Here is a 26,381-nt window from a genome sequence, read left to right as displayed (position 1 = left end):
ACTAGCCTATTCCAGTCTTTCTGAATCCCAACAGGATGGTTTTGGTGTCACGGAAGCCCATAATTTGTCGAGCCATCCAATGATTTCCCTGAAAGTTGCTTGTGCTGAGTCACCTGGAATTTGTGCTCGCCATCCGTCATCAGATACACGGGGCTACGGCGCCGTCCTATGGTTCTCAGTGTGAAAATAACAGATAAGTGACTCGAAAAATGGATGGATGTAATAATGCGTGAATAATTTCACATACAAGTCACGCTGGAGAATAAGTCGCACCCCCGGCCAAACTATGAAAAAAACCCGCGACTTATAGTCCGTAAAATACGGTAATCATGGTTATCATGAATTAAGCTGTTTTTGTGTAATACTTAGTCTTCTTGATTAATTCTGCGATGATACACTGCTACACTTGCAGTAGGATTTGATAATATTGCTTCATCAAGTTCTTGCTTATGCAAGACCTCTTGGTGATAAAGGTAGTTATACCAACACTCGTTTCATGGTGTAATCCAAATCTAAAATGAGGTAAGATGAGGCGTATTTAAAAACATTGTTGTTTTAATGCTCTCTTTGGCTGATTACGGGTGACAAGATGATAATGTGTAAGAGCCACATTGAGCAAAGGTACAGGCAAGATAGGCGTGACAGCAAAGTGCGGGGAGGAGGTGGCACAGAGAGGATATATTATGGCGCCTGCTAGGGAAAGCAGCATGAGCAGTTCTCTTGATTAAAGGAATGCATGAGAAATGGATTGAAGACGCAGCGAGAGCACGGGGGCAGAAAAGTGAAGTTTGTGCATCTCCTTGGGGCAGCGACAAACACTGCAATCGTTACTGTGGTTCAGAGGACGAGGCTGGGGTGGCCAGTCAGATAGCGTTAATTAGAAACAGAGCTGCGAAAGGGAAATGAGGAAGTTGCTGAGGCTGGAGGACACGTTGGAGATGTGGTGACAGGGAGACCAACAAAAAGACAGCTGGTGGTTTTTTTTTTTTTTTCCGCTGTTGTCGTGAGGGCAGAAAGTGTATTTCTTGTCTCACACTGCACTATGTTGTGCTCTGTCTGCTCTTCTGCTCAGCTTTAACAATGTGCAGCGTGTGTGTGTGTGTGCCTGCGTGTATAAATGTGTCACTGTGGATCAAAGTGCACCCATGGCCTGTGCTCTAGTTTTTGTATCTTTTACACTAGCAGTCCAGCAGCTGTCTTTAAAATGTGTTGAAACACTTTTTTGGGGGGGCGAATGCTGGTACCTTCTTTGGTTGTGGGGTAACTCTTTGTTCATCTCCTTGTCCTCCATTTAATACTGCATTTGAGACCTCAGGAGAACAGGACGTATCCCAGGCGGAGTTTACACAATCCACCCTCAGAGCGTTTCCGTTCCAAATAAACCCAAACACCAGTGTGACGACTTTTCAGCAAATTTAATTTGTTCAAGAGTGGGACTATGCGGGAGCTTCTTTCCTATATCTTGGCTTTACTTAGCTCTTTTCAAGAAATCCAAACAAATTGTAGTCCAATTGTGCTCGGCTAGAAAACCAGTTCACAGGTGCCAGAAATGCAAATGTGAGGCAGTTCTTGGAAACAATGGCTGTGCAATCACTTCAGGATTTGCAGGAAAGCCAAATATTCAAGATTTGTTTCATTTTATGCAATAAATGTTTCAGTCAGTAAAGAAAAATGCAGGGTAGAACAGCGGACAAATGTTGAGCATATCTGCCTCACAGTTCTGAGGACCGGGGTTCAAATCCCAGCCTCTCCCTGTTTGGAGTTAGCATGTTCTCCCCGTGCCTGCGTGGGTTTTCTCCGGGCACTCCGGTTTCCTCCCATATTCCAAAAACATGCGTGGTAGCTCAATTGAAGATGCAAAATTGTCTGTAGGTGTGAGTGTGAGCATGAATATAGCTGCTGGTTGATACGAGCCCTGGGATTGGCCAGCAACCAGTTCCGGATGTGATCGGCGCCAACACACCTGTGAACCAAATGAGTTTAAGCTGTTAAGTGAATGGATGGATGGGAGAAAAATGCAGGCAGTGCTATTTTTTTGGAGGATCATATTCCTTTGTCACAAGGAACAGCAAATTTTCTTCATTTTAGTTGGAATATCAGTTTCACTTTTCCCAATAAATTTACATATACAGGAATTACAGTTATGATAATGATTTTGAGTTTCCTTTTTTTGTTATTATTTCAAAAACAACAGTAGATTTGCTCTGATTTTGAGCAGGAACATTGAGTATATGTGCTATTCCATTGCCCTCTTCCACCTAATAACACCTAGTTGAGAAATTCCCTACTCCCATCTTTTCTGGAATACAGCATGAGAAACACTCCAAATTAAGCAAATTACTCAGGAAATTAGACTTTTGTTCTGTCTTCTTATGATATACGGTCACGGGAATAGCTATTATTTTGCTTCCTCGTCTTTCACTTGCCCTTCACTTGTTCTTTTCTGTTTTCCTCCTCTGGCACTGAGCTGTGAATCAAATCATGTCTCAGTGAGATTAATTCAGTTTAACTTTTCTTTGTTTCTTCCATTCATACGCTATTCGCCATGCCTCCATCTTTCTTCCCACTCATTTCAGTGTGTCTTCATTGTATTCAGCTCACCGCCTGATCCATCACAGGGAGACTGGTGTAACCGTTTTTCTCTCTCGCTCTCAAGCACACATTTTGGTACATAAATGTTTCTGCACAATAATGTTGTATGTATATATAGATGTGTATATATATATATTTATATATGCACATTGTGTGTAAATTACAAATATACCAAAAAAATCCTCATCTGTGATAGTTGAACCAATACTCCCTTTTCATTTCTTCCTCATCTGGTTACATTTTCTTCAATTTTTATTGTTTCTAGAAAATATCAGGAAACACGGTATATGTATAATTGTGGAATTATTATTTTAAAATGTAGTTTAAAGAAAATTGATATTTATAAATATGCACACTGAATCTGTACAGGATCACAAGCACTACTTGTAATTTTTATCTATTTATATAATAATAATAATTATTATTATTATATAAATAATAATAAATAATAATTATTATTATTATTATAGTGTTACAGTGGTTGGTTCACACATCTGGCTCACAGTTCTGAAGAGCCAGGTACAAATCCTCCCCAACTGTGTTGAGTATGCATGTTCTCCTCGTGCCTGTGTGGGTTTTTTCGGGTACTCCAGTTTCCTCCCTCATCCCAAAAACATGCATAGTAGATTGATTGGAGACTCGAAATTTCCTGCAATCAGGATGGGACTGTGAATGCTTAGATGTTTATATGTGCCTTGTGATTGTGTGTCAAACAGTTCAGGGTGTATCTCACCTCTTACCAGAAGATTTATGGAATATGCTCCAGCTTGTCCATGAGGATAATCGGTACAGAGTTTCTTTTTTCCATACTCTCCTGTGTGTAAACTGGGAGCTCCAATTAAGTTATGGTGGCACCATTTGGAAAAAGGTCAGATAGCGGGGCCACTTGTCGAAAATGGTACTTGTGCTGGTGTCCCAGTGGTCACTCTGATGGAAGAGGAGTATTCATGAGAGGTCTAACCTTCTGTGATTTATCACACATGGAACAATGACAGGGTATGCACATGGCACAACATGTGACACCTCCCACACGCCTCCTGCAACCTTTTCCCTCTTCATTTCACTGTTCTGCACCAGGGAAGAAAACTTTGTATATCATTGGCCCGTGTACTATCCCTCTACAATGGTTTGTGGAAATTACTTTGGTGCATTTTTTGTGTAGCCCTGCTGTATGTGACTGTATTGGTCCCATTGTGTATGTCAATACGACTGGAGTGAAAAAGTGTCTTCTGAGACTTTTTCAAAATTCTGTGCATGTACATCCATGAATTCATTATCTGATTCTTATCACGTTTAAGTCATAATATTGAACATTGGCACCGTCAGCCATCACATAAAAAGACTAAAATATCAGAATGTGCTAATTTTTCATTATTCATAAGGCACCTGGATTGGTGAGAATCTCGGTATGAGTGTGTCACAAAAGATATCTTTCAAATCAAAACTACACGTTTTCCTCGTTGGAAGTAAGACTAATGTACTTTCCATCCTCCTCTGTCAGACACTGCCGATTTTGGAAGGCTTCTTTCAGGGATATTCTGTTGTCACAGCCATTTTATGTTATCTTCATCTTCAAAGTAGGTCCCCTTGATGAGCCTTTTGAGCTTGAAAAAGATGATAAAAATCACACGGAGCCAGGTTGGAAGGGTAAGGAGGTTGGCAATATTCTTCTCAGCCAAGAGCTGTCAGTTGCTCAGGGCAGCCTCGTGTTGTCCTGCTACAGCTTTTGCCCATCTTCTCACACACTGAATGAAATGAGCTTATTTCATTGTTGATTATCTGGCCTGTAGTGATGGGGGGGGGGGTTACTTTCAGCTTGTCCCTTTTGGGGTCACCACAGTGTGTCATCTCAGATGAACGCACATATATGTTTGGCACAACCTTTACACCGGATGGCCTTCCTGACGCAACCCTTCTCAGGGAGTGGAGGCCCCAGTGGGATACGAACCCAAAACCCCTGGTTTACCAAACCAGTGCTCTAACCACTGAGCTACAGCGCCTCCCTATTGTGATGGGGAAAACTCATAATTTTGTTTTGTAATATATCTTTGGTGAGACTAACATTAGAGCTTTTCTAACACACCTGGTACCTGGATTATCACCAATCCAACTGCCTTGGAAATAACACATTTTAACAACCCATATAGTCGTACACGCAGAACAATGGGACTTGTGCACCTGCATTTAGACTCTCTCATTACATGAAACTTGCTCAAGCTGTCTTTTTTTTTTTTTTTTTTTTGAGTGTTCAATAGAATTTCGATCCGGACTCATGGAAGACTGCTTCAGACACTAGGTAGCATTTTGTTCCACAGTGTTGTGAAATTCAGACAGACACCTCTGTCCCCGATGTGGCGAGGCCATTCCACAAGACAACAAAAACTTCTCCTTGCAGTAGATTGTATTTTACAACAACACACATTGAAGAAAGAAAAAAATGACATTGCTTACTGAAAGAACTTGAAATTGACTGGACTGGAATTTGCCAAAATATGTACTGAAATCCATAGACCTTCTAGAAGACAATTATTTAGACATCTGAAACAAAACATGAAATTTTTAGCAAGTCATCTCAGTTGTTTACCGATGCAATGCAAACAGAAAATAATGCTGTACGTGCTTAAACACTGACAAAACTGGGTTATGTCGCTAGTGAATAGTTTTTGAAAGGTGAAACATGAAGAAGGCACCAGTCACACTTGAGACGACTGGAGCAGTTAGCTGATGAGTAGTCGGTCAAAAAGAAAAATGAAAAATTGTCAACAGCTGGACAAGGGATTGCTTTAAAAGTTTGTGTGACAAAATATCAAGGGTACCATTATTTGTGTCCAGGTGAATTATTACTTTTTGATTATATTGTTCCACGATTAAAAAGTGATGCCTAGTTTTCTCTAGCTGATCTTTAGGTATATTCATGTTTTGCTTTTGTCAGTTTGAAGTTATTTCATTTACCATTATGGGTTTATATTCTTAAACCATTGGAGTACCAAAGCTTTAGCCCATACGCATAATCTCCCAAAATCAATGTGACAATGCTTCTTGCGGATGGTGGGCAAGACCAATCTTTTTCCATTGAAGAGATTCAAGGGACAGCTAGATGCATACTAATTTTAAAGTAATGGGAGTGAGTAGACGTCGCAATTTTGTCAACAATGAGTCAGACTTGATTTTTAAAATGAAAACGGTGTTTTCTGTCGCGGTTGATTGGCTTCACCAAGTGACATCGATAATAATGTACATTTTATCATGTTTGGGAGTTTGCAGTGTCTGACTTAGCCATAGGCTACCGGTTATGTCTTTGGAATACGATTTGTATATTAACTAATTAATTAATTAATTGAGATGGAATTTTTTCTCAGAATAAATCTAAAACAATGCATTACTCAATTTCTGCCGAGTGTAAGACTATATACATGTGATTATCCTTCTTATATGTGAGCGTTTTCTGTTCCTGCCTCCAAATCCAAAGAGTTAATCAAAGATGAGCTTGCGTTTGCTTCAGATGAGAGACAGACAAGTGGAACAGATCAAAGAAAATTGAAACAAAGAAAGAAAAAGAAGTATGCAATCCACCACACAGTGAATCAAATGCAATTGGAGAGGCAAACAACTGTGAAGTATCAAATGAGAATTTTTTTTTTTCCTTCGCAAACATGTTTAATCATGCGCCAGTGGAGAAGCAGGACAGGAATATTCCACCAAAATTTGTCCATGAACAAACATAAATGGACATTGCATCAAGGGAGACTCAAATGAAGTTCCTGGGTGATATTTTGATGCTCCCAGTCAGTTTGCTAGCTTACGTCAGTGGAACCTGTGATTGCACACAATCTGTTTCTGAACACTCTGCACTAATATGTTATGATTTCAAAGAAACCTTCCCATAGAAAATATTCTAATAAAATAACTTTCCAATTGTACAATTGTAAAAATGAGTGTTCAAAATTTCAGTTCTAAAGGTCTTCTCGGGCGGTCTCCTGCATTACAGTGATTATGAATATTAGGTGTTGGAGAACACCTCCCCCATGAAAACACAGGGCAAATTTCTCATCAGAATCAGCTTTATTGGCCAAGTGTGGCACACACACACATACACATGGAATTTTTCTCCGGCAGTCGGTGCTGCCCTTGTTTGACATTCAGAAGAAAGAACAACGAAGTAACAAGTACAAAGACCAAGAGACATTACTGTTTATAGGAACTATTCCTCAAAAAAGTTACAGATGTGCAGGATGGAAAGTCTTCTTCATTTAGAACAGGTAAACGATAAGAGTAACAATTCAGTAAAGTTATAGCCTGTCAGTAGTTTATTTCACTTCAGAATTGAAATGTGTGCAATTGTAATGTTTAATGTAATCCCCCATTAGCCACAAAGTAGCTGAACAGTTTTCGTGGTGCTTCACATTTATTTTTCATTTTCAATAGCACTTTGGCCTTGGAAAATGGTGGTGGTGTAGTTTTTTTTTTTTTTTTTTTTCCAAAATAGTCCCCCAATTACACCGGTCTTTTTCATTGCGTTTCATTCCTTCAGTTTCGACTCACACTTTGAAATCAATTCATCTTTCAAGACAGATGAGTGATTTAAAAAATACAGTTGCATTCACATTTCCAAATGAAAAATCAATAACCGCTCACATATAAACAGCCTTCAGAAATGTGACAGCTTGATGGTAGGAAAATTGTGAGAATTGGTACGAATAGATTATGCGAGTGTGTGTGTACGAGCAAAACACGCACCGCTTTGGCCAACACAAAACTCCATTTTCATATTTTCACCACTTTTTTGTTTCAAGTAAGAACGCTATCTCTCTCTCCCCTCAGCCTGATGTCATCCAGACGCTACTACTTTGAGATTCTGCACAAGCAGGATGAGAAGGGCTCAGATCACGTGGAGGTTGGGGTGAGTGAAAATGAGAAGACACATTCTACTTTTGGCATCGAATGTCTCTTCTTCAGGTTTGCATATGAGTAAGCGTGCATGTGATTTGCTTTCTCAGTTCCAGCGATATCTCTGATAAATGTGTGTATGTTTCACATATCAAGAATCCCCTCCAGTCCCTCAGTATTCATTTGACTCCCTTGTTCCTCCATTTTGGAATGAATAATGTATTTTCTTCAGAGTGCAATGAGCATCAACTTTGTTGAAATGTTTAAGCTACAGTACATTTTCCTTTCGCTATCGCAATGCATGTGTCTACTTGTCCACTTCCAATGTTCAGTTTTCTATTTTCTGTGACTCCTCTGCATCATTTCTCTTGCCGTAGTGGTGTTCAGCACCTGAGGCAAAGCTTAGAGATGAGTGGTGCTTTGTTTCGACTTAAAGTTTTAAATACCTCCTCCTATGTGCTTCTACTTGGAGTGGGAAGCCACATGATGATGATGAAAAGAGATCCCCTCTGTGTGTGTATAGAACATTTTTTCCCCTCTTTTTTTTTTTACAAGCCTCAGGTTATCATCGTCAGGGTGACCAGTATTACTGGTGCTGTTTCCTCCGATCACAGAGCTCCTGTGCAATTTTTGTAATCCCTTTCATTGTCACTCTGTCTCTGCCTGTCTTTCACTATTTTTTAATTTATACTTACAGTATATCTTCTTAGGTTTCCCTTTGCCTTAATGTCCTTCGGTATTTGTCATACCACAAGTAATTCAAACCTTGCCCCCTTCGCCATTACTGCTCCCGTTTATATTCTGTAATTTCAGTTTATTAATTCATGTTGGCGCCACAGTGGATCAGCTGGAAATCATTGGCCTCACAGTTCTAAGGTGCCGAATTCAATCCCGGACCCACTTGTGTGGAGTTTGGATGTTCTCCCCGTGCCCGCGTGGGTTTTCTCCGGGCACTCTGATTTCCTCCCACATCCCAAAAACATGCAACATTAATTGGAGACTCTAAATTGCCCTTAGGTGTTATTGTGAGTGTTGCTGTTTGTCTCTGTGTGCCCTGAGATTGGCTGGCAACCAGTTCAGGGTGTACCCCGCCTCCTGCCTCTTAACAGCTGGGATAGGCTCCAGCACTCCCGTGACCCTTGTGTAGATAAGCGACTAAGAAAATGGATGGATGGATTAATTGATGTTAAGCAACCATGACGGTATGTTTGTGACTGCCATGTTTTTGAGAGGTGTTGATGGAGCGCTATAGGGTACCAGGAGGATGCCACATAAACACAAGGTCCAGAGATGGTATGCAAGACAAGTACTGTACTGCATGTGGTCTAGGAGGATACAGAGCAGCATGCATTTTCTCCTCATTGTTTCGCAATGTTGTTTTATGGTCATTTAGCACACTCCTTTTTAAATACTCAGCTGAGGGACGTACTCTTGTTGTAGTGCATTTGTTGAGGGGTCTTATTAATAAATATGCTTAATAATGTTAGATTTTGAATCACATCCTTCACCGATACATAAATGAATGAATAAATAGATGGATAGATGGATGGATGGATGGATGGATGGATAGATAGATAGATAGATAGATAGATAGATAGATAGATAGATAGATAGATAGATAGATAGATAGATAGATAGATAGATAGATAGATAGATGGTGGTCTGTTTTCAACAAAATAAGACCACCTAAGCATTTGCTGGAAACAGCATCGGGGAAGCTTTTCTGTATTTAGTTGTCAGTTTGTGACAACAAACGTTTTATTCAACAGCAAAAAATAGGACCACAAGTATAAAATGGGCCACTCTAACAAAGTTATGCAATGGCAAATTTGTTTGATAAAGAAGCGACTGATAATGGTATGCTTGCCAATATATTGCCCTGGTTGACCAGTTAAAAAATTGAAAGAGAATACTTCCTTTTAGTCATTTTAGTGGAAAAGAGTTTGTGATGCTTAAAAGTGTGTCAGGCCATGTATGCAGCGCCATGTGGTTGGGAAAAAAATAATTAGAGAGACTTGAAGGACTTCAATTGGATACATCATATCATTCCCACAGGTAATGAGTACGGTAATGATATATTCAAACCATTTCATATCGTTTCAACTGCACTGTGTTACAAAATGTTCAAAATGGATCTTGTCTCGAGAGTCCTTGAACCTTAGACTAAACGTGGAACCTTACCTCTAAAAGAACCTTCAAATGACATCTCCCTCCCATCTTGTGAGTATATTTGTGTGCACATGCATTTATTATGGCTCCAGCACACCCGCAATCGAAGTGAAGACAAGCAGTCAAGCAAATGGATGGATCATAAAATATTTGGTAAATAATAGTATTTTGCTTTCTGACAATTAGCTATTTTCATGTCACATGGTTTTGTCTCATTCCCATAATTTATTCATTGGTAGAAACATCCTTATAACATGAATCCTTCCCTTCCATATCTGAGGCAATCATTTTTATACTCATTTTTTTTTCCTTTTTTAATGAAAGTTACAAAGGTCATGCAGCAAGTCCCAATCTGTGAGTGTGTGCGCGTGGCGTGTGTCAGCGCGATGTAGATTGCACTCTGTTATTACAGCCCCCTTTAGAGATTTAACAGGAAACATATTTTAGACCTCTACAAAAATAGCAGATATATTGCAAGTGGCCCATAGCAGCATAAGCACAGGATTCCCGTAAATCCACATGAAAGCAGACGCTCATTTGTTGTGTAGCATAGCTTGGATTCACAGCTTTTCCCCCTCTGTGTTGTACGCCAAGCTATGATCGTGTGGTCAAAGGTGAGTTGTTCCTGTGGGAACGTTTTTTTTGCAGCTCTTGTTATAAAGAATAAAGAATACAAAGGTGCAGTCTTACCTTTGAGAAAGAAACTTTTTTTTTCTTTCATGACTGGCCAATTTTTTCCCACATTGTGTGAAGGAGGGAGGGATAGTGACTGCAACATAAACATGAGGAAGCAGTTTAGGAATAGATGACATTTTCACAAAAAGATGGAAATTGTAGGGAGCACCAAGCCCATGAATGAGGAGCTTGCTGTTTTTTTGCTTGAGTAAGCAAGTTAGCAGATTTGCACAGTGATGAAAGTTATCTATTAATACTGAACCTGGACTGGAAATGTCACGTCATATCCCAATAGCACGTACTTATGTTGAAATGAAACTGTTCTCTTTCCAGCTTTGATTAAGTGGCATGGAGGAGTAGCCACTCAAGAGAGGGGCATAGAAAAAAAAACTGCATGAGATAGATATTTTATATTGAATATTTTTCTATTAAAGACGGACTAGTGATAATAGTGCCAAATATGTACAATAAATAAATCATCATAATGTTTTGGTAATAATTTCCTCAGTGTCTGTCTGTCTGACTTCATTTCTGGCAGCTCCATCTCCAGCTCTATCGCTTTCTTTTTTTTATTCATAGAATGATTTTTTTTTTTTTTTTTTTAAATCTCCCAAAGATCATTTCATCCCATGTGTAGTGCCAAAGCCACAAATTGGAAGTTGGAGCTTTGCAGATCTTTATGAGTGGATGTTATTAAAAAAGAGAACTTGAGGCGTGAATTCACAAACCGTGAAGTATTAGTGGTTTTGAAGGAGTGTCATAATATCCAAATCAACCTCCAAACCCTGGAAAGAAGGCTACAGAGAAACCTAATGTGGAGGAGACAAAACAAGATGGATGAAGTTCACGTGGCAGCCGTCATGGCAAGCAACACGGCTACAGATGGATTGAAAATTGATAGTGTACCCTTAGAAGCGAATGTGCACAGTTCTGGATGGAGTGTTTCGGCCAGTTGAAGGCAGATGACTACTTTGTTCACAGCTTCATTGACAAATGACTGATCCAGTTTGGTTTCCAAAACACAATACAGGTAGAAAAAAAGCTAATTGCTCATCATTTTTAGCTAAAACTGTGTGAAACCTATTTTGAACACGTTTTCACTCCTTTTCTGTCAATCAGGAGTTGCTTAATGAAAGTTGTAACTGCTTAGAATGACCATCGCATAAGATCACCAAACAATCATCGGGCTCCAAGTAATCACCCTTCCAATATATATTGCAGTCTTAACCCTTTATGGGGTCAGATTTTTTTGCGGCCAGCTGATCAGATGGAGGTAGAATTATGTCACGAGGACTCCTCCTTTAAGGACTGTCCCTGTAATGAGAATTTGTTTTATTTATGTATGGAACTTATGATGGAGCACAGCCTGATGATGTGTATGAAATCATGGACATGGATCTCAGACTTCCATAGATGATCACTGATGGACTCGCAGAACAACTGAGGTTCTTTTAGGGTGGGAGGGGGTTTGATGTTCTGAGAAATTTTAATGCATATATTTACATGGGATTTTGGTTAGACGATGGCTCCTATTTTTCTTTTGTTGCATACTCACTGATAATTGAATTGACTTATAGGTTTACTTAAGATTGATTAATTGTACCAAGGATGGGAAAACCAGAAACATTAATATAGATGTCGTGTTTGAGAACTTAGATGAGTAATTCATATATAATTATGGGTACATTATCTTGACAGTTTTTTTTTTCTTGGGGAAGTCTCATTACTTGAAGGTGACACGAATATAAGGCATCCAGTTGGTGAGTTAGGAGTAAAGACAATAACAACCCGCCCCACCCCCATTCTAAATGACTGTTGTAATGTTACTTGTGTTTTAATATCTAGAGCAGAGGTTTCAAACTGGGGTCCTGCGGGCCATTTGCCGCCCGCAAGACGATATTTTGTTGCCCCCACCTTAATATGAAAGCATGATAGCGCGGCCCTTATGTTTTATATGAATGGCACTTTTACAGTGTTGTGTGCGGAGTTGAGGAACCTACCAATCACAGTGCGGTATATGACTCTCAGGGGTGTGACATCAAACGGGTCTCATGCAAGCGAAGAAATATTTTTCAGTGAGTGAAAGCTACCACAGAGAGTTTTATCAGTAGTTTTGCACACAAAGTGTGTACACCTGCGTCCTTGATAATCTTTTTTTGTTAAAAAATAAAAAACAAGTTTGAGGAGATTGGGTTTTTAAATTACACGCGTGTGATCGTGGGCCAAGGCTGCAACCCAGTTTCAGCCAGACTCTGCCTCCACCGGCCGAAAGGTAAAATGAGGTTGAGACCCTGATTTAGAGTGTCTCACTGTTGTTCTGCTGTGGTTTTCACCACTCGTCCCCTTATCTACTCTCTCCCTCTGTCTGAGCTCATTTGCATTGATTTTTACTGGGATCCATCTGTAGCTATGTTAGTTCAAGATTTCTGTCAGTTCTTCTTGGTCGGCACTGTTGTCTTCAGATCGCCAGGCTTCAAACATTCCATGCTCAAGTTCAGGTATGCAATTGAGGAAATTTTCCACATCATTACTCTTTACATATCCCGAAGGAGCTTGCTCTGATATGACGGGTACTATCGTCAGATGAAAATATTTCTCCCTTGCTCAACCAAAAGATGTTATGCTGCCAACATTTTCCCAGTGCTTTTGTCCAAAACCATGTCTTAGAAAAGGAATTTAAAAGATGTTCCTTTTGTCCACTGATTGTAGAAGTCAGGCCAGAATTCGGTCAGACAGTCTCTTATGACCCCTCCCTCATCATACCCCATCTCAGGTGTTCCATCTGGCAGTACAAGCTGAATTTTAAAGCCAGCCTCTTGAAGGTCAGCCGAAGAGAAATGTGCTCTTGTAGTACCTTTACCTTTCGGCCCCATTCCTCAGTGGTTAGAGCATTAGTTTGGTAAAGCAACGGTTGTGAGTTTGTTTCTCACTGGGGCCACCACTCCCCAAGAGGGGTTGCGTCAGGAAGGGCATCTGCCGTTAAAAACTGTGCCACAGAACGCTCGTTCACCTGAGATGACATGCTGTGGCGACCCATAACGAGATAAGCTGAAGGAAAGTTGTTGTCGTACCTTTCCTCTATGAACAACCAATATTTTCTTCACTGGCTCACTGGATGGCACTGTTGGTGGTGAAACGGGCGGTGTATTATTCAAGTTCTGTTGCTCATTTTCAGACATGTCCCCTACAAAAACAATGTTGCTCTTTTCCAAAGCATTTTCATGCCCATCCTCTCTGGAATATAGTGAAATTGCAAAGTTGTCATCAGTTGGAGTGCTTATAAGAGATATAACGTCAGAGTGGACAGTTTCTTATGAAGTAGTTGGCAGGGCTGGAGCAACAGAAGATGAAGCGAGAAAAGAAGTAGTAAACTGATTTTCCAAGCTCTCTTGATTTGCAAAAGTTGGAGCTGAATGTGTGCGATTGATGAATGAGCTGTTATTTTCCTTTTTACATGTTCTCAAATAAAGCCAAACAGGAATTCTTATGTCTGTGTATAATTAGTCCACTGTGATTTCAGCGTTAACTGTCACCTAATTGTCGGTTTTTCAGATCTAATTCAAAATCAGTTGAGGGCCATCTCGCCCATAATTTATCGCCAGGGTGTGTTTTGCCCATCTGGGAAGAACAAGTCAATTGCTTCTTATATGACTTCTGAACATTCTTTGAAATGTTGAATTTTCCTTTTCTTCCCCCAGTTTGGGGCCTTACTTGCTTGAAGGATTTATTGTAATCATCATAATGCCTCCATCCTCCTCCTATTTTTCTCATAGCCTTCAGAGATTTTTTTTCCTCCAAAGTTGTAATGGAATGGTCCTCCTGCATTGTGCTCTGCCTTCTTTGTCACAAGGTTTTCGTTTGGCCAATTTAGTCTTCAGGCGCTCAAAAAGATTTAACTTATGTGTGTTGTCAGGCCTAGCAAGTGCAAGGCGATCCCCGTATGATAAAATCTCGAATAATAATCATGATACTAAAATAAATAATAATCATCTGTCATTAGTTAAACAGTGACAGCATCAATCTGAAGGACATAGTGAAATTAAATATATATATTAACTCTAATTAAGACAACCTTAACATTGTTGGTATGCAAAGTTAGAAATTTAGAGTGACTGTAAAATGAAAAATATCTTTTGAATTTGTCACACCACAGAGTGTTGATAAGCCTGCTAAACTTGAATGATTACAAAAATTGCGGGAGATAAAATGATACTTTAAAGTGATGAAAACTCTTGCCATTGTCTCAAGTCATATTTATTATGCCTTTAGATAAGGTACCTACATAAAAAATTGCACGCCAGCTGACTGACCGATAGGAAGATGCATTTTCAGGGTGTTGTCATGCTAGCTAGCTAATGTCATGTCACAGTTGCATTGGATAGTAACGGATGTGAATAAAAACACTCAATTTTTATACAGTGGGGGAAAAGGGACTCATGCCGTTGTCCAAGTACGACATTGGCGATATTTTAGCCATGCCCTTCCTAAAAATACCACAAAACTCAAACATTGAAAAATTGTTTAATATTATCTCTTCACAACTCACTACTACATACTTCTCAATCTTGGCACATTTTCAGCAATTATCTTCAAACATCTATTATGTCTTTAGAAACAAATCTCTGAAGTCACTCGTCAGCGTCTTTCTTTAAATATTAACAACGTTTTTGTTGAAGAACCAGTCATTAAGCAGCAACAAATAGTCTCTATTAAAAGCACATTATTATTATTGTTATTATTATTATTATCATGGTCATCATCATCATTGTTGTTGTCTATAATATTCCACAGCTAACCACTCTTTCTTCAGGAACCTTTTTCTGTCTGTCTCAGGAAGTCTCCTTGGTCACCCATTCTGTGAGCATGCATTACAAAAAAATACCTTGCCAAAAAGAGTCTTTGGCTACAGATGAGCTATAATTTTGTAAAATATTGGGAAGTTATTGTGCATTGGAAAGAAACTGAATACTATCAGCCATGTGAGCCACATATTAGATAATGTACTAGTTTTAAGCTTATTTGTAGACGATATCGTTGTTGAGACATCGAGTATGCTAAGTGATGGTTCGAGCTCAGAAGTTGCCTTGGGCTAAGTCCACAGGGTCCTTCACCAGGAAGAATCTGCATGAACCGCTTTCTTTAAAATGATTTACCATCTATTTTGATCTGGCATATAAAATACAGAATGTCTAAACAAAGTGCTTATTATTGTTAAAACACCAATTATTCATTTCAACACAGTAATGGAGAGTACTAATTTAATTTTTTGTTTCCATATACTCATCCATACATTTTCATGGTTATGGCCAAGGGGTGCTGGAGTCTATCCCAGCTCATTTCAGACAAAAGGAAGATTACACCATGAACTGGTCGCCATTTTTATACACACACATACACACTTGGAAGAAGATCTCTTCTCTATGAAATAGTAGTGCATTAGTGTGTCTACTGCACTTTGAGATCTAAAGTAGGAGGCTATAAATGTTTACTTTTCTTAATTAAAACAGTAAACAGACAACTGGGATGCATATATTCTAAACTTTAGTTGTGCTTTATAAAATCTGACTTAGTTTTAGCTTTGCCTTCACATGAATTGAAAACATTCCGCGAATGGGACACGACAGTGCCCAGTGTTATCACGTACAGCCAGATCGACCGTAAGCCAAAAAAGTCTGCTCTAATATAACTAAAACAGATCACAGAGATAATGAAGTGGTGATTTTAAAGCCTTAAAACAAGATATTATCATATTAGCTACACACGGATTCAAGTTTCGAGCCACTTAAGTAAAATACGTTGTGTTGGTGCAATGAGTGTATGATGACAGCCCATCACAATATTACACAATACATTCAGTATTTTACATTTGTATTTCAACGAAGGAATACATAAAGAGACAAAATCAGCTAATAATGATAACTCTACTACCTTTCGGCACCTGTTCTGACACCGGGTCACCCATGACCCACCAGGTAAATGCTATCTTTAGCTTTATTATTGTGAACAGGATCACATGTAGGTCTATAACCACAATTCAAATCACTTTACTACATTTCGTGTGCTTCAAGTATAGAGGACAATATAAAGTTCACTTTGAGATTCCTGTTGGGTGCAACAATTGTTTCAATCTAGTTTCTTACCTATGGATGTGACTGTGCACATTAATCTGAAGCTGTTCTGACAGTTGCATAAAATAAAGAAAAAAACTCTCATTGGTGGAAAATAACATATATATATATACATCCATCCATCCATTTTCTTCACCGCTTATCCTCACGAGGGTCGCGGGGAGTGCTCGAGCCTATCCCAGCTGTCAACGGGAGGCGGGGTAAACCCTGAACTGGTTGCCAGCCAATCGCAGAGCACATGGAGACAAACAGCTACACTCACAATCACACTTAGGGGCAATTTAGAGTGGCCTATTAATGTTGCATGTTTTTGGGATGCGTGAGGAAACCGGAGTCCCTGGAGGAAACCATATATATGCATATATATCTTCTTGTCCCGTTAGGGGTCGCCACAGCGTGTCATTTTTTTTCCATTTAAGCCTATCTCGTGCATCGTGTCCTCCCTCACAACATCCATCAACCTTTTCTTTGGTCTTCCTCTCGCTCTTTTGCCTGGCAGCTCCATCCTCAGCACCCTTCTACCAACATACTCACACTCTCGCCTCTGAACATGTCCAAGTCTGCTCTCTCTTACCTTGTCTCCAAAACATCCAACTTCGGCTGTCCCTCTAATGAACTCATTTCTAATCCTATCCAACCTGTTCACACCAAGCAAGAATCTCAACATCTTCATTTCTGCTACCTCAAGTTCTGCTTCCTGTTGTTTCTTCAGGGCCACGTCTCTAATCCGTACATCATGGCCGGCCTCACCACTGTTTTATAAATTTTGCCCTTCATCCTAGCGGATACTCTTCTGTCACATAGAACACCAGACACCTTCAACCAACTGTTCCATCCCGCTTGGACCGGTTTCTTCACTTTACCACACTCTCCATTGCTCCTTATTGTTGACCTCAAGTATTTAAAGTCGTCCACCTTCTCTATCTCTTCTCCCTGGAGTTTCACTCTTCCTCTTCCTATATTCTGTTTTACGTCGGCTAATCTTCATTCCTCTCATTCTTCTCCTTTCCAGTTTCTTCACTTCTTTACCAAACTCACCATTGCTCTGTCTACTTGACCCCAAAAATTTGAAGTTGTCCACCCTCGCTATGTCTTCTCCGTGGAGCTTCACTCTTCCTCCTCCACCCCTCTCATTCACGCCCAGATATTCTGTTTTACTACGGCTAATCTTCATTCCTCTCCTTTCCAGTGCATGCCTCCATCTTATTAATTGTTCCTCTGCCTGCTACCTGCATTCACTGGAGATCACAATATCTGCGAACATCATGGTCCAAGGGGATTCCAGTCTAACCTCATCTGTCAATCTATCCATTATCATACCAAACAGCAAACGGCTTAGTGCTTATCCCTAACCCAGTTCCACCTCCACCTTAAATTCTTCTGACACACCAACGGCACATCTCACTGCTGTTCTGCTACCCTCATACATGTCCTGTACTATTCTAACATATTTCCCCGCCACACCAGACTTGTGCATGCAGTACCACAGTTCCTCTCTTGGTACTCTGCCATAGGCTATCTCTAGGTCTACAAAGATACAATGTAGCTCCTTCTGACCTTCTCTGTACTTTTCCACGAGAATCCTCAAGGCAAATAATGCATCTGTGGTGCTCTTTCTTGGCATGAAACCATACTGTTGCTCGGAGATACTTACTTCTGTCCTGAGTCTAGCCTCTACTACTCTTTCTCATAACTTCATTGTGTGGCTCATCAACCTTATTCCTCTATAATTCCCACATTTCTGAACATCGCCTTTGATCTTAAAAATGGGAACTAGAACAGTTTTCCTCCATTCTTCAGGCATCTTTTCGCCCGCTAGTATTCTGTTGAATAAGTTGGTCAAAAACTCCACAGCCATCTCTCCAAATTGCTTCCATACTTCCACCGGTATGTCATTGGGACCAACTGTCTTTCCATTTTTCATTCTGTTCAGTGCCTTTTTAACTTCTCCCTTACTAATCATTGCCACTTCCTGGTCATTCACGCATACCTCTTCTACTCTACCTTCTCTCCCATTTTCTTCATTCATTAACTTCTCAAAGTAATATTTCCATCTACTTAGTACACTACTGGCACCAGTTAACATATTTACATCGCTATCCTTAAAGGGCTCCTGTCATGAAATGGATGTTTTTTAGTATGTCATTAATGAAAAAACGTCAGCCAATATGGGCCCTTGCGTTTTTTCACCACAAAACATGATTTTGACGTACACAGCTTTTTGTAATTCCCGCCATGAAAATCCTCTCGGATTTGTTTTCTGTTGTCTCCAGGCACTACGGTTTCCTCCCACATCCCAGAAACATGCAACAATAATTGGACATTCTAAATTGGCGCTAGGTGTGATTGTGAGTTTGGCTGTTTGTCTCGATGTGCCCTGTGATTGGCTGGCAACCAGTTCAGGGTGTACCCCGCCTCCTCCCTGTTAACAACTGGGATAGGCTCCAGCACTCCCCATGACCCTTGTGAGGATAAGCGGCAAAGAAATTGGCTATATATATATATATATATATATATATATATATATGTTTTGGGTTTTTTTAGTCTTCACCGTCCATCCAGATGAAGTGGCTTATTTCTTTGGTTGGTGTAAAATTGCTTTCTGGATCTTGTTTTCTGAGAAACAAGCTGACCTAATGGAAAGTGTCTCTTGTTATCAGTATAAAGCAAAGTAATGATCATGAAATGGGATCACTGAGAGAAAGACAAGGAAAAGAAGAAAGTTGGGACTTAATTAGCAGTGGCAGCAGAGGTTTAGGATTTGAATTCAGGCCTTCTCTTTTATTGCGCCTGCCAGGACAAGTCTCTGACGTTCAACCAGTCAATATACATTCCGTGTGTACCCTCACCTCCTCCTTGAAAACCCACACACAAGGAAAGTCATACGTAGACTTTCTCTCATGTTTTACGCACACAAATATACACAGAGAGTCCTCTCAACATCTGCCTCACATATTTCCACCTCACTATAAATCACTGTGCCACCTGGAGGTAGCCATTAAAGTATACAGTGTGACTTTTCAGTGTAAGTACATTTGATACCACCTGCTTTTTCATCACTACAATTCTTAGGTTCAACTCAGGTTCAACAGCTGTCAAACATGCTTTTTTAATTCTTGTGTCTTCTTCCCCATTTTAAGAGGCATCGGCATCATACTCAACCATTAAAAAGAAGCAAGAAAACTGACAAGTGAAAGGTTTCAGTCATCATCCCTTAATTTTCTGTCCCACCTCTCCTCTTCAGGGTCATGGGTGAGCTTGGGCCTATTCCAGCTGTCTTTGGGCCAAAGACAGCCTACACCCTCGACCAGTTGTCACTCAGTCGCAGGGTACATAAATGTTGTGTACAGACAGACAAGCAGTCATACTAACATTGACATTGGGACCGGGCGGGAATTTAACCCAGGCTGCCTTCACCAAATTTAGACGAATGAACCACAACACAATCAGTGATGAGCTACGTAATCAGTGGCTTCTAAAAATAAAAATAAAAAATGCAGAGAAATAAACTATTCAAAATAAACAAATAATAATGAAAAACAATGGCTTCAATAAAGACAAGGACAAATCTACACCGGGCAGCAACAGAGCTTTGCAGGCCACTGGTTCAACTCTTATTGTTTGTCCATTTCTTTCTACAAATTGGAATGTATCAAGACGGAGAGAAGATGGTAGGTGGGATGCATTGCGGCTATTTATGTATTTCTATTTTTCAAAGATTGTTGTGATGAATAAAATGTTTTACGTACTGTACATGGCTATCAATAATCCAGTAAAAATCTCTGGATGGATGAATTTGTTAATGATTTAAAATTTAAAAATTCTATAACTGTGTCATGACAAGTCTACCATATTGATATTATTTTTATTTTGCAGCACACATAATTTCATCTGTGTATTACTGCAAAGAGCTACCATTAGATTTGATCATCTAAAGATGGAAGAAAATGGTAAAAAAATAAAGCACTTGATTGAATGGACGTTGTGAAAAGTTACGCAATCTGTCAACTAATTTCAATTAAAACTCAAATTTGCTACTATCTCTGTGTGTGTATTTTTTTTTTCTTTTTTTAGCACCTGTCCTTGCTTATGCAGAATGGATGATCTGTAAACTGGTTTATCTGCTCAACAGAGAATTTTTGTAAAATCCCTCTATGGTTACTTGCATGTTGATTTATATTTACGTAGTAAACAGTTGCTGTTCTGCATAGTGAGGTTTGATAGGAGAGACAAAAGAGACAAATACAAGTCAGGACACTATCTGTAATAGAAACAAATAAGGGGAACATAACTTAGCACTTCAATTTACACTGGAGACAGACTTTTTTTTTTCCAAGAGTAGTGTTACACCCTGTGTGTTAGGAACAGGACTGCATAGAATAGAAAAGGACAGGACAAGAACAGAAGGCTGTGGTAGTGAAACTGGCAGCACTGTTTCAAGATTACTACACCCAATGCTAGGTTAAAATAAACCAATGAAATGACTGTGGATTCTTGGTTCTGTGCAATTGGACTATTTACTGTGTGACTTTATATACAGTATTCAGATAGGCCAGATCCAAATGTGCTGCTCTTAAGTATGTTCCTTTGTCTGCAGGCAAAAGGTAATCTGACGTGAACCCCTGTATTTTACTGCTCTTAATTTTTCTTTAAATGCTTAATTCATAGACTAGCGTAAGTAGTCAGGAAACATGTACTGTACAAGGAAGAAAGAAATACTCAAAGCCTTCTTCAAAGCAACTCTCAACATGATTGATTCTTGCCAAATTCAAGTTTTCAAAGCATTCATTGTTGAATGTTGATGTTCGGCTGTGCCGCTTACATCCAATGATTTATCCTCATTCTCTGAACCTTTTGCTGATAATATGGACCGTAGTCCCTAAATTCCTTGCAATTGTACATTGAAAAACATTTTCCTTAAACTGATCAACTATTTTGTCACACACTTGTTCACAAAGGGGAGAACCTCGCCCCACCTTTGCTTGTGAATGGCGAAACAATTCAGGAAAGCTCCTTTTATACCCAATCATGCCACTCACCTCTTCCCAATTATCCTGTTCACCTGTGGGATGTTCTTAAAAGGTGTTTCATGAGCATTCCTTAACGTTCTTTTTTGCCACCTGTACCAGCTTTATTAGAACATGTTACAGCCATAAAATTCCAAGTTAATGACTATTTGTTAAAAACGAAGTTTATCAGTTTGAACTTTAAATACCTTGCCTTTGTAGTGTATTCAATTTACTATAGGTTGAAGATGATTTGCACATCATCTATATTTTTTTTTATTTTTTTTTAACACAACCTCCCAATTTCGTTGAAATTGGGCTTGTAAAATGATGCTATTATGACTAAATATGTACACTTTGGTTAGAATGTTCCATTGTTGTCCTTTTGATATTTATTTTTTCTCTTCATTTTCTTAGTATTTTTTTAATACCTCTACAAGGTTAAATATATTATTTTCCTACTACTTTGCAAGATTAAGACAAAGTCAGTGTTCAGCCTGCAGTGTGTTTAAACTCATGAGGCTTCACACACTCTAATTAAAGAATGATCACTAACTGAGGGACAGTGAGCATGTGTGAATCATGATGACCTTCAAACATCAATGTAAGTCACATACTCGAGCCCAAACATGCTGGCAGTTTCCAATGTGTAAGATGGATCTCGTTCATTGCTCTGACATAAATTTTCTGTCAACCCATTTTTTTCTTCAGATGTTTACCAGTAGTTCATTTTGCAAAACAAAGCCCCCCAGTATTTATTTGTTCTTCTAGTCGAGGTGTGCCACCTGTCCTACCTGACCTTGTGGACAGTCTCATAAAACAATGGAATTATACTCAAACCCTGGGGGGGCTGCCAAGTCTCTTTCTGCTGCCGCGCAGCATGATGTTTCACTAACCTTGTTTGTCAGTGTTATACATGTGCTTTTGGCTTTGTTGTGGTTAGCATGTACTTGAAGGGGAGCAGGGAATAGACACAATCACATAATTTTATTTATTTATTGAGTTAAATGTGCGTGTGTGTGTAGATGTAAACGTGTGTAGGCATGTGCATGATTTGCATTTGGTGCATTTTTCTGTGTTCTCAAGTAGGCACAGAAAAAATGACCTGTCTCCTGTAATTACAGCCCAGCTAACCAGAAGTGACTTGTTAATTGTTAAATCTATTTAAAAGAATTGTAGTTTGTCACTCCCTTTCTCCCACTAAGCAAGCACTCCTCTCTGCATTTCTCTCCGTTGTCACATAATGTTGTTTAAATCCTTGGTTATCACTGTTTATGATTTTGTTTCATATCAATTTCATGGACAATATTTTATACTGTTTTTAATTTTCTAATGGCATAAGTCGTTTTGTTTCTGTTTTTGTTCCTTGCGCTGCCTCATGTGTTGCTCGAATCAATAAAACACTGCGTGTCCATGAGGAATACAATCTATGATGAAAGATTCGTGTCTCAACTCATTCACAGGTTTGCGCTTCTCACTCCATCCCTTTGTCCTTTCTTGTTTTCATACACAGTGGCGTCCATTCCTCCCTGGTCTGAAGTATGAAGTGATAGACTCTGCTTACATCTCATTGTACGCAGGTAAAAGTTGCATCTTATTTGTTTAAATGTTCATTGCAAACTTCAGGAGTCCAAGTTTTATTTCGTGCTGTTTACATACAGATGTTGGGTGACTCAGGAGAGCGCTCCTTTTGTTTCATAGATTATAAATTCAGGGGCCACAATTTCAAGGATTTATTTGTTTATTTTTCCATAATATGGGCTTCCATTTTATAAAACCTACAAAATCGGGAATTAAAAAACACACTCATCATCTACTAAACTCAAAGGACCTGCATGGGTTTTCCTAGGTGTCATTTAAATTGCTTCAGTTTGGTTCAATTGTCTCAGTTGAGTTCAATATGGGAAAGACTGGAGACTTGACAACTGGCCAGAACACCAACATTGATACTCTCCATTGGGTGGTTAAGCCACAAAAGCAGTGTCCAAGCAAGATTAATGTACGGACAAAATGTGGCAGGAGAAGATGCACCAGAAAAAGCAATGTCTGTAGGATTCAGGGATTATCAAACAGAGAAGATTCAAGAATCTAGCAGAGATCCAAAATGAGTGGAATGACGCAGAAGTCACAGCTTCAAAAACCACCACATTCAGACATATCCGGGAGATAAACTACAAGCTACATCAGTTGAGTTCCTTGTGTCAAGCAACTTCTGTGGCTGAGGGAACATAGGAAGCGTCTTAACTGGGCCAAGGAGAGGAAGGGCTGGACCACTAGCCAGTGGTCGAGGTCTTTTTTTTTCCAATGAAAATAAAATGCGCTTGGGCGCTTGGCGCATTGGGGAATCAAGGTCCAGTGGTTTGGAGGATGACAGATGAAGAACAGAACCCAAGATCCTTGAGCTCCAGAGTATGAAATATCCAATCAGTCATCATCTGAGGTGGAATGTCCATTGCAGGTGTTGGTAAACTCTGTTTTCTGAAATCTAAGGTCACTGCAAAAGCCTACCGGAATGTTTGAGATAACTTGATGATTCCTTCTGGTGAGGATTTGTATGGAGATGCAGAATTTGTATTCCAGTAGGACTTGAGTCCTGCCCATACTGCCAGAAGCTCCAAAATCTGGTTTGATGCGCTTGGCATCAAAGAACTTGACTGGCCAGCCAACTCGCCAGATCAAAACCCCATTGAGAATTTATGGGTTATTATCAAGATTAAAATGTGTGGCACCAGACCCAACAACAAAGAGGAACTGACAGCAAGCATCAAGGAAATTCCATTTTTGTCACAGGGACATAAGAGATATTTACATCTGTTTGACCAGGTGTTGTCATCATGAAGAATATGTTTGTGAACAATAGATATCTTATGATCTTAAAAAGAAGTTTAAAAATAGGTGCCCTTTGTGAAGTATGAGTGCAAGCTGTGAGTGTGCACTACCAATCTCTATCCCTAAAGGATGAAAATGTTGGTGACCACCCTGTTAATTAGATGGGATTTCTCTCATCAGGCCTTGTACCTGACAGGCCATTAATCACATGTGCCTCCTCCTCCCTCTCTGCGAATTGATTGGTGTAATTATGATTCTCCTCAGAGGTATTTTGTATTTCTTCCAATTTTCTTTACTTTGTTTCTTACTTATCTTACTTTGTTTCGCTGTTACGGCTACAGTTTCATTCACCTGTACAATTTGAGATAAGATTAAACTGCTGTATTGAGTGAATAATTGTCAATTTTAGTTATTGTACTTGCAGATTCACTGACTATCATGTTAATCTAAAATGGAGCATTTCACCGCAAACCCAGGTACAGATTATACAAAACTGACAAAGGAGTTGACTGTTAGTGGCTACTGAGACGAGAGAATTTTCCCTTTTCTCTTGTTCTGTTCAAACGCTGAAACAAGGCCAGGCAGTGGAGTCTACTTGACCAGTAATTCCTAACTAGAGTGCTGTTAGAGATTATCAGACGTTCTGTAGGAAAGAATCCGATTTCACGTATGTTAAAAAAATTATTAATGATATCATCATTCATCTCTCTCTGACAGCGAAGTGTATTGAATAGCAGAAAACAAAAGTCCCATGCCGTCAGAATAAACTGTTTTCTACTGTTTTATTCACAACATCTGTCAAAATAAGTCTGACGATGCGCTTTATCGATGCAATGCAAACGACGATACATGGATTAGGCTTGCAAAACAACTGGATCCGATTTCAGTGTATCTGTGACATCAAAAGCTCACTTATTATTCAATTACCTGCCCAGTTAGTGGTTGAAAATTGTTGAATGATAACACGGCTGAGTTTTGTGTTAAGCTTCAACATTGCATCACCTGCCAACCTCAGAGAAGTTGAGGAATAAATGGTTTCACTTTATTTTAGTATAAATGTATTAGGCCTTCAGAACCAGAATTGTGCTGTGTTGTGCCCCGTTTTGTGGAGGAAGATTTTGTAAAACAAGCTTTCACATACTGCTAGAAGTGTAGATCTGGGTTTCCCTGAATGACCTTGCTGGGCACCCACCAAGCCATACTAATACAGTATATCAAAGCATACATGTGCTGTGTTTAACACCAATACTTTAAATAGATTCATAATGTTGAATGTAACAGCGGTTATTGTCGACAAAAGGTATGCGACAAATGAACGCTGTGAACCGGTTACTAAGGTGATTGAATGGGAATTGCTTTCAGAGTACCGGTAATCCTCCTCTTGTACTTTACCCAGGTGACATGTCCCCTCCACTCTTAAATTGTGATTTGTGAGTTGCGGACAAACAATACAATGCTCTCAGGAATCTGCTTCACGAGGGTATGATAAGACCCGCCTCGTCGAATGAAATCAATGTGAGCTCGCCATAAATGCTTGGCTGGTCCACTGAGATATCACCAGTCACCAATGGTTAGTTAGAGCGAAACTCTGGTCCATATTTAAATTGGGGGACCAACATGTCCTGCAAGCACAATAATATTCAAAATGTTTTTTTAATTTGATGACAGGGGACCTTTAAATATTTTTTCCATTTGATGGGAGAAGGTACAATAAACCACCTAATGCCATTGATACAACTTAAGTCAAGGGCTCCTGGGACTATTATCTTTTTGTTCTGTTAACCAGTCCCACAATTCACACTGAGTTAGTCAGTAGTAGTCAGTAAATTGAGACAAGATCATACACGTGCATAAAAATGTGTTGACCACAGATGCCCAGAGCAATGGAAGGCTCCTTGGAGGAGGGCAGTATGGGGAGATCAACACAGGAGCTCAATTTCTTTACAATTTTATGGGGGTGACCATTTGGATTATGAATGTGTATGCGCACAGCGTATTTTTCGCCGGGGATGTGGGAACCATTGCACATGTGTGGAAAATGCACCGACATAAACCCTGAAATGCAGCATGAAGGAAAAACACGTTTGTTTCAGGC

The 26,381-nt window shown here is 39.5% G+C and overlaps 1 protein-coding gene across 2 annotated transcripts in view; it reads left to right on the top strand.

The window, feature by feature from the left end:
- The window catches only part of b4galnt4a (beta-1,4-N-acetyl-galactosaminyl transferase 4a), a 192,261-nt gene that overhangs the window by 148,597 nt on the left and 17,283 nt on the right, over window positions 1-26,381 (top strand). For both annotated transcript variants that reach the window (XM_061822634.1, XM_061822635.1), the window contains 2 exons: window positions 7,414-7,492; window positions 22,971-23,037. In XM_061822634.1, the coding sequence (XP_061678618.1) occupies window positions 7,414-7,492; window positions 22,971-23,037 (146 nt within the window). The remainder of the gene's footprint in view (window positions 1-7,413; window positions 7,493-22,970; window positions 23,038-26,381) is intronic.

The sequence above is a fragment of the Syngnathoides biaculeatus genome, chromosome 6 (assembly GCF_019802595.1).
Source record: "Syngnathoides biaculeatus isolate LvHL_M chromosome 6, ASM1980259v1, whole genome shotgun sequence".
Taxonomy (NCBI): Eukaryota; Metazoa; Chordata; class Actinopteri; order Syngnathiformes; family Syngnathidae; genus Syngnathoides; species Syngnathoides biaculeatus.
This window is presented reverse-complemented; position numbering and strand designations above follow the sequence as displayed.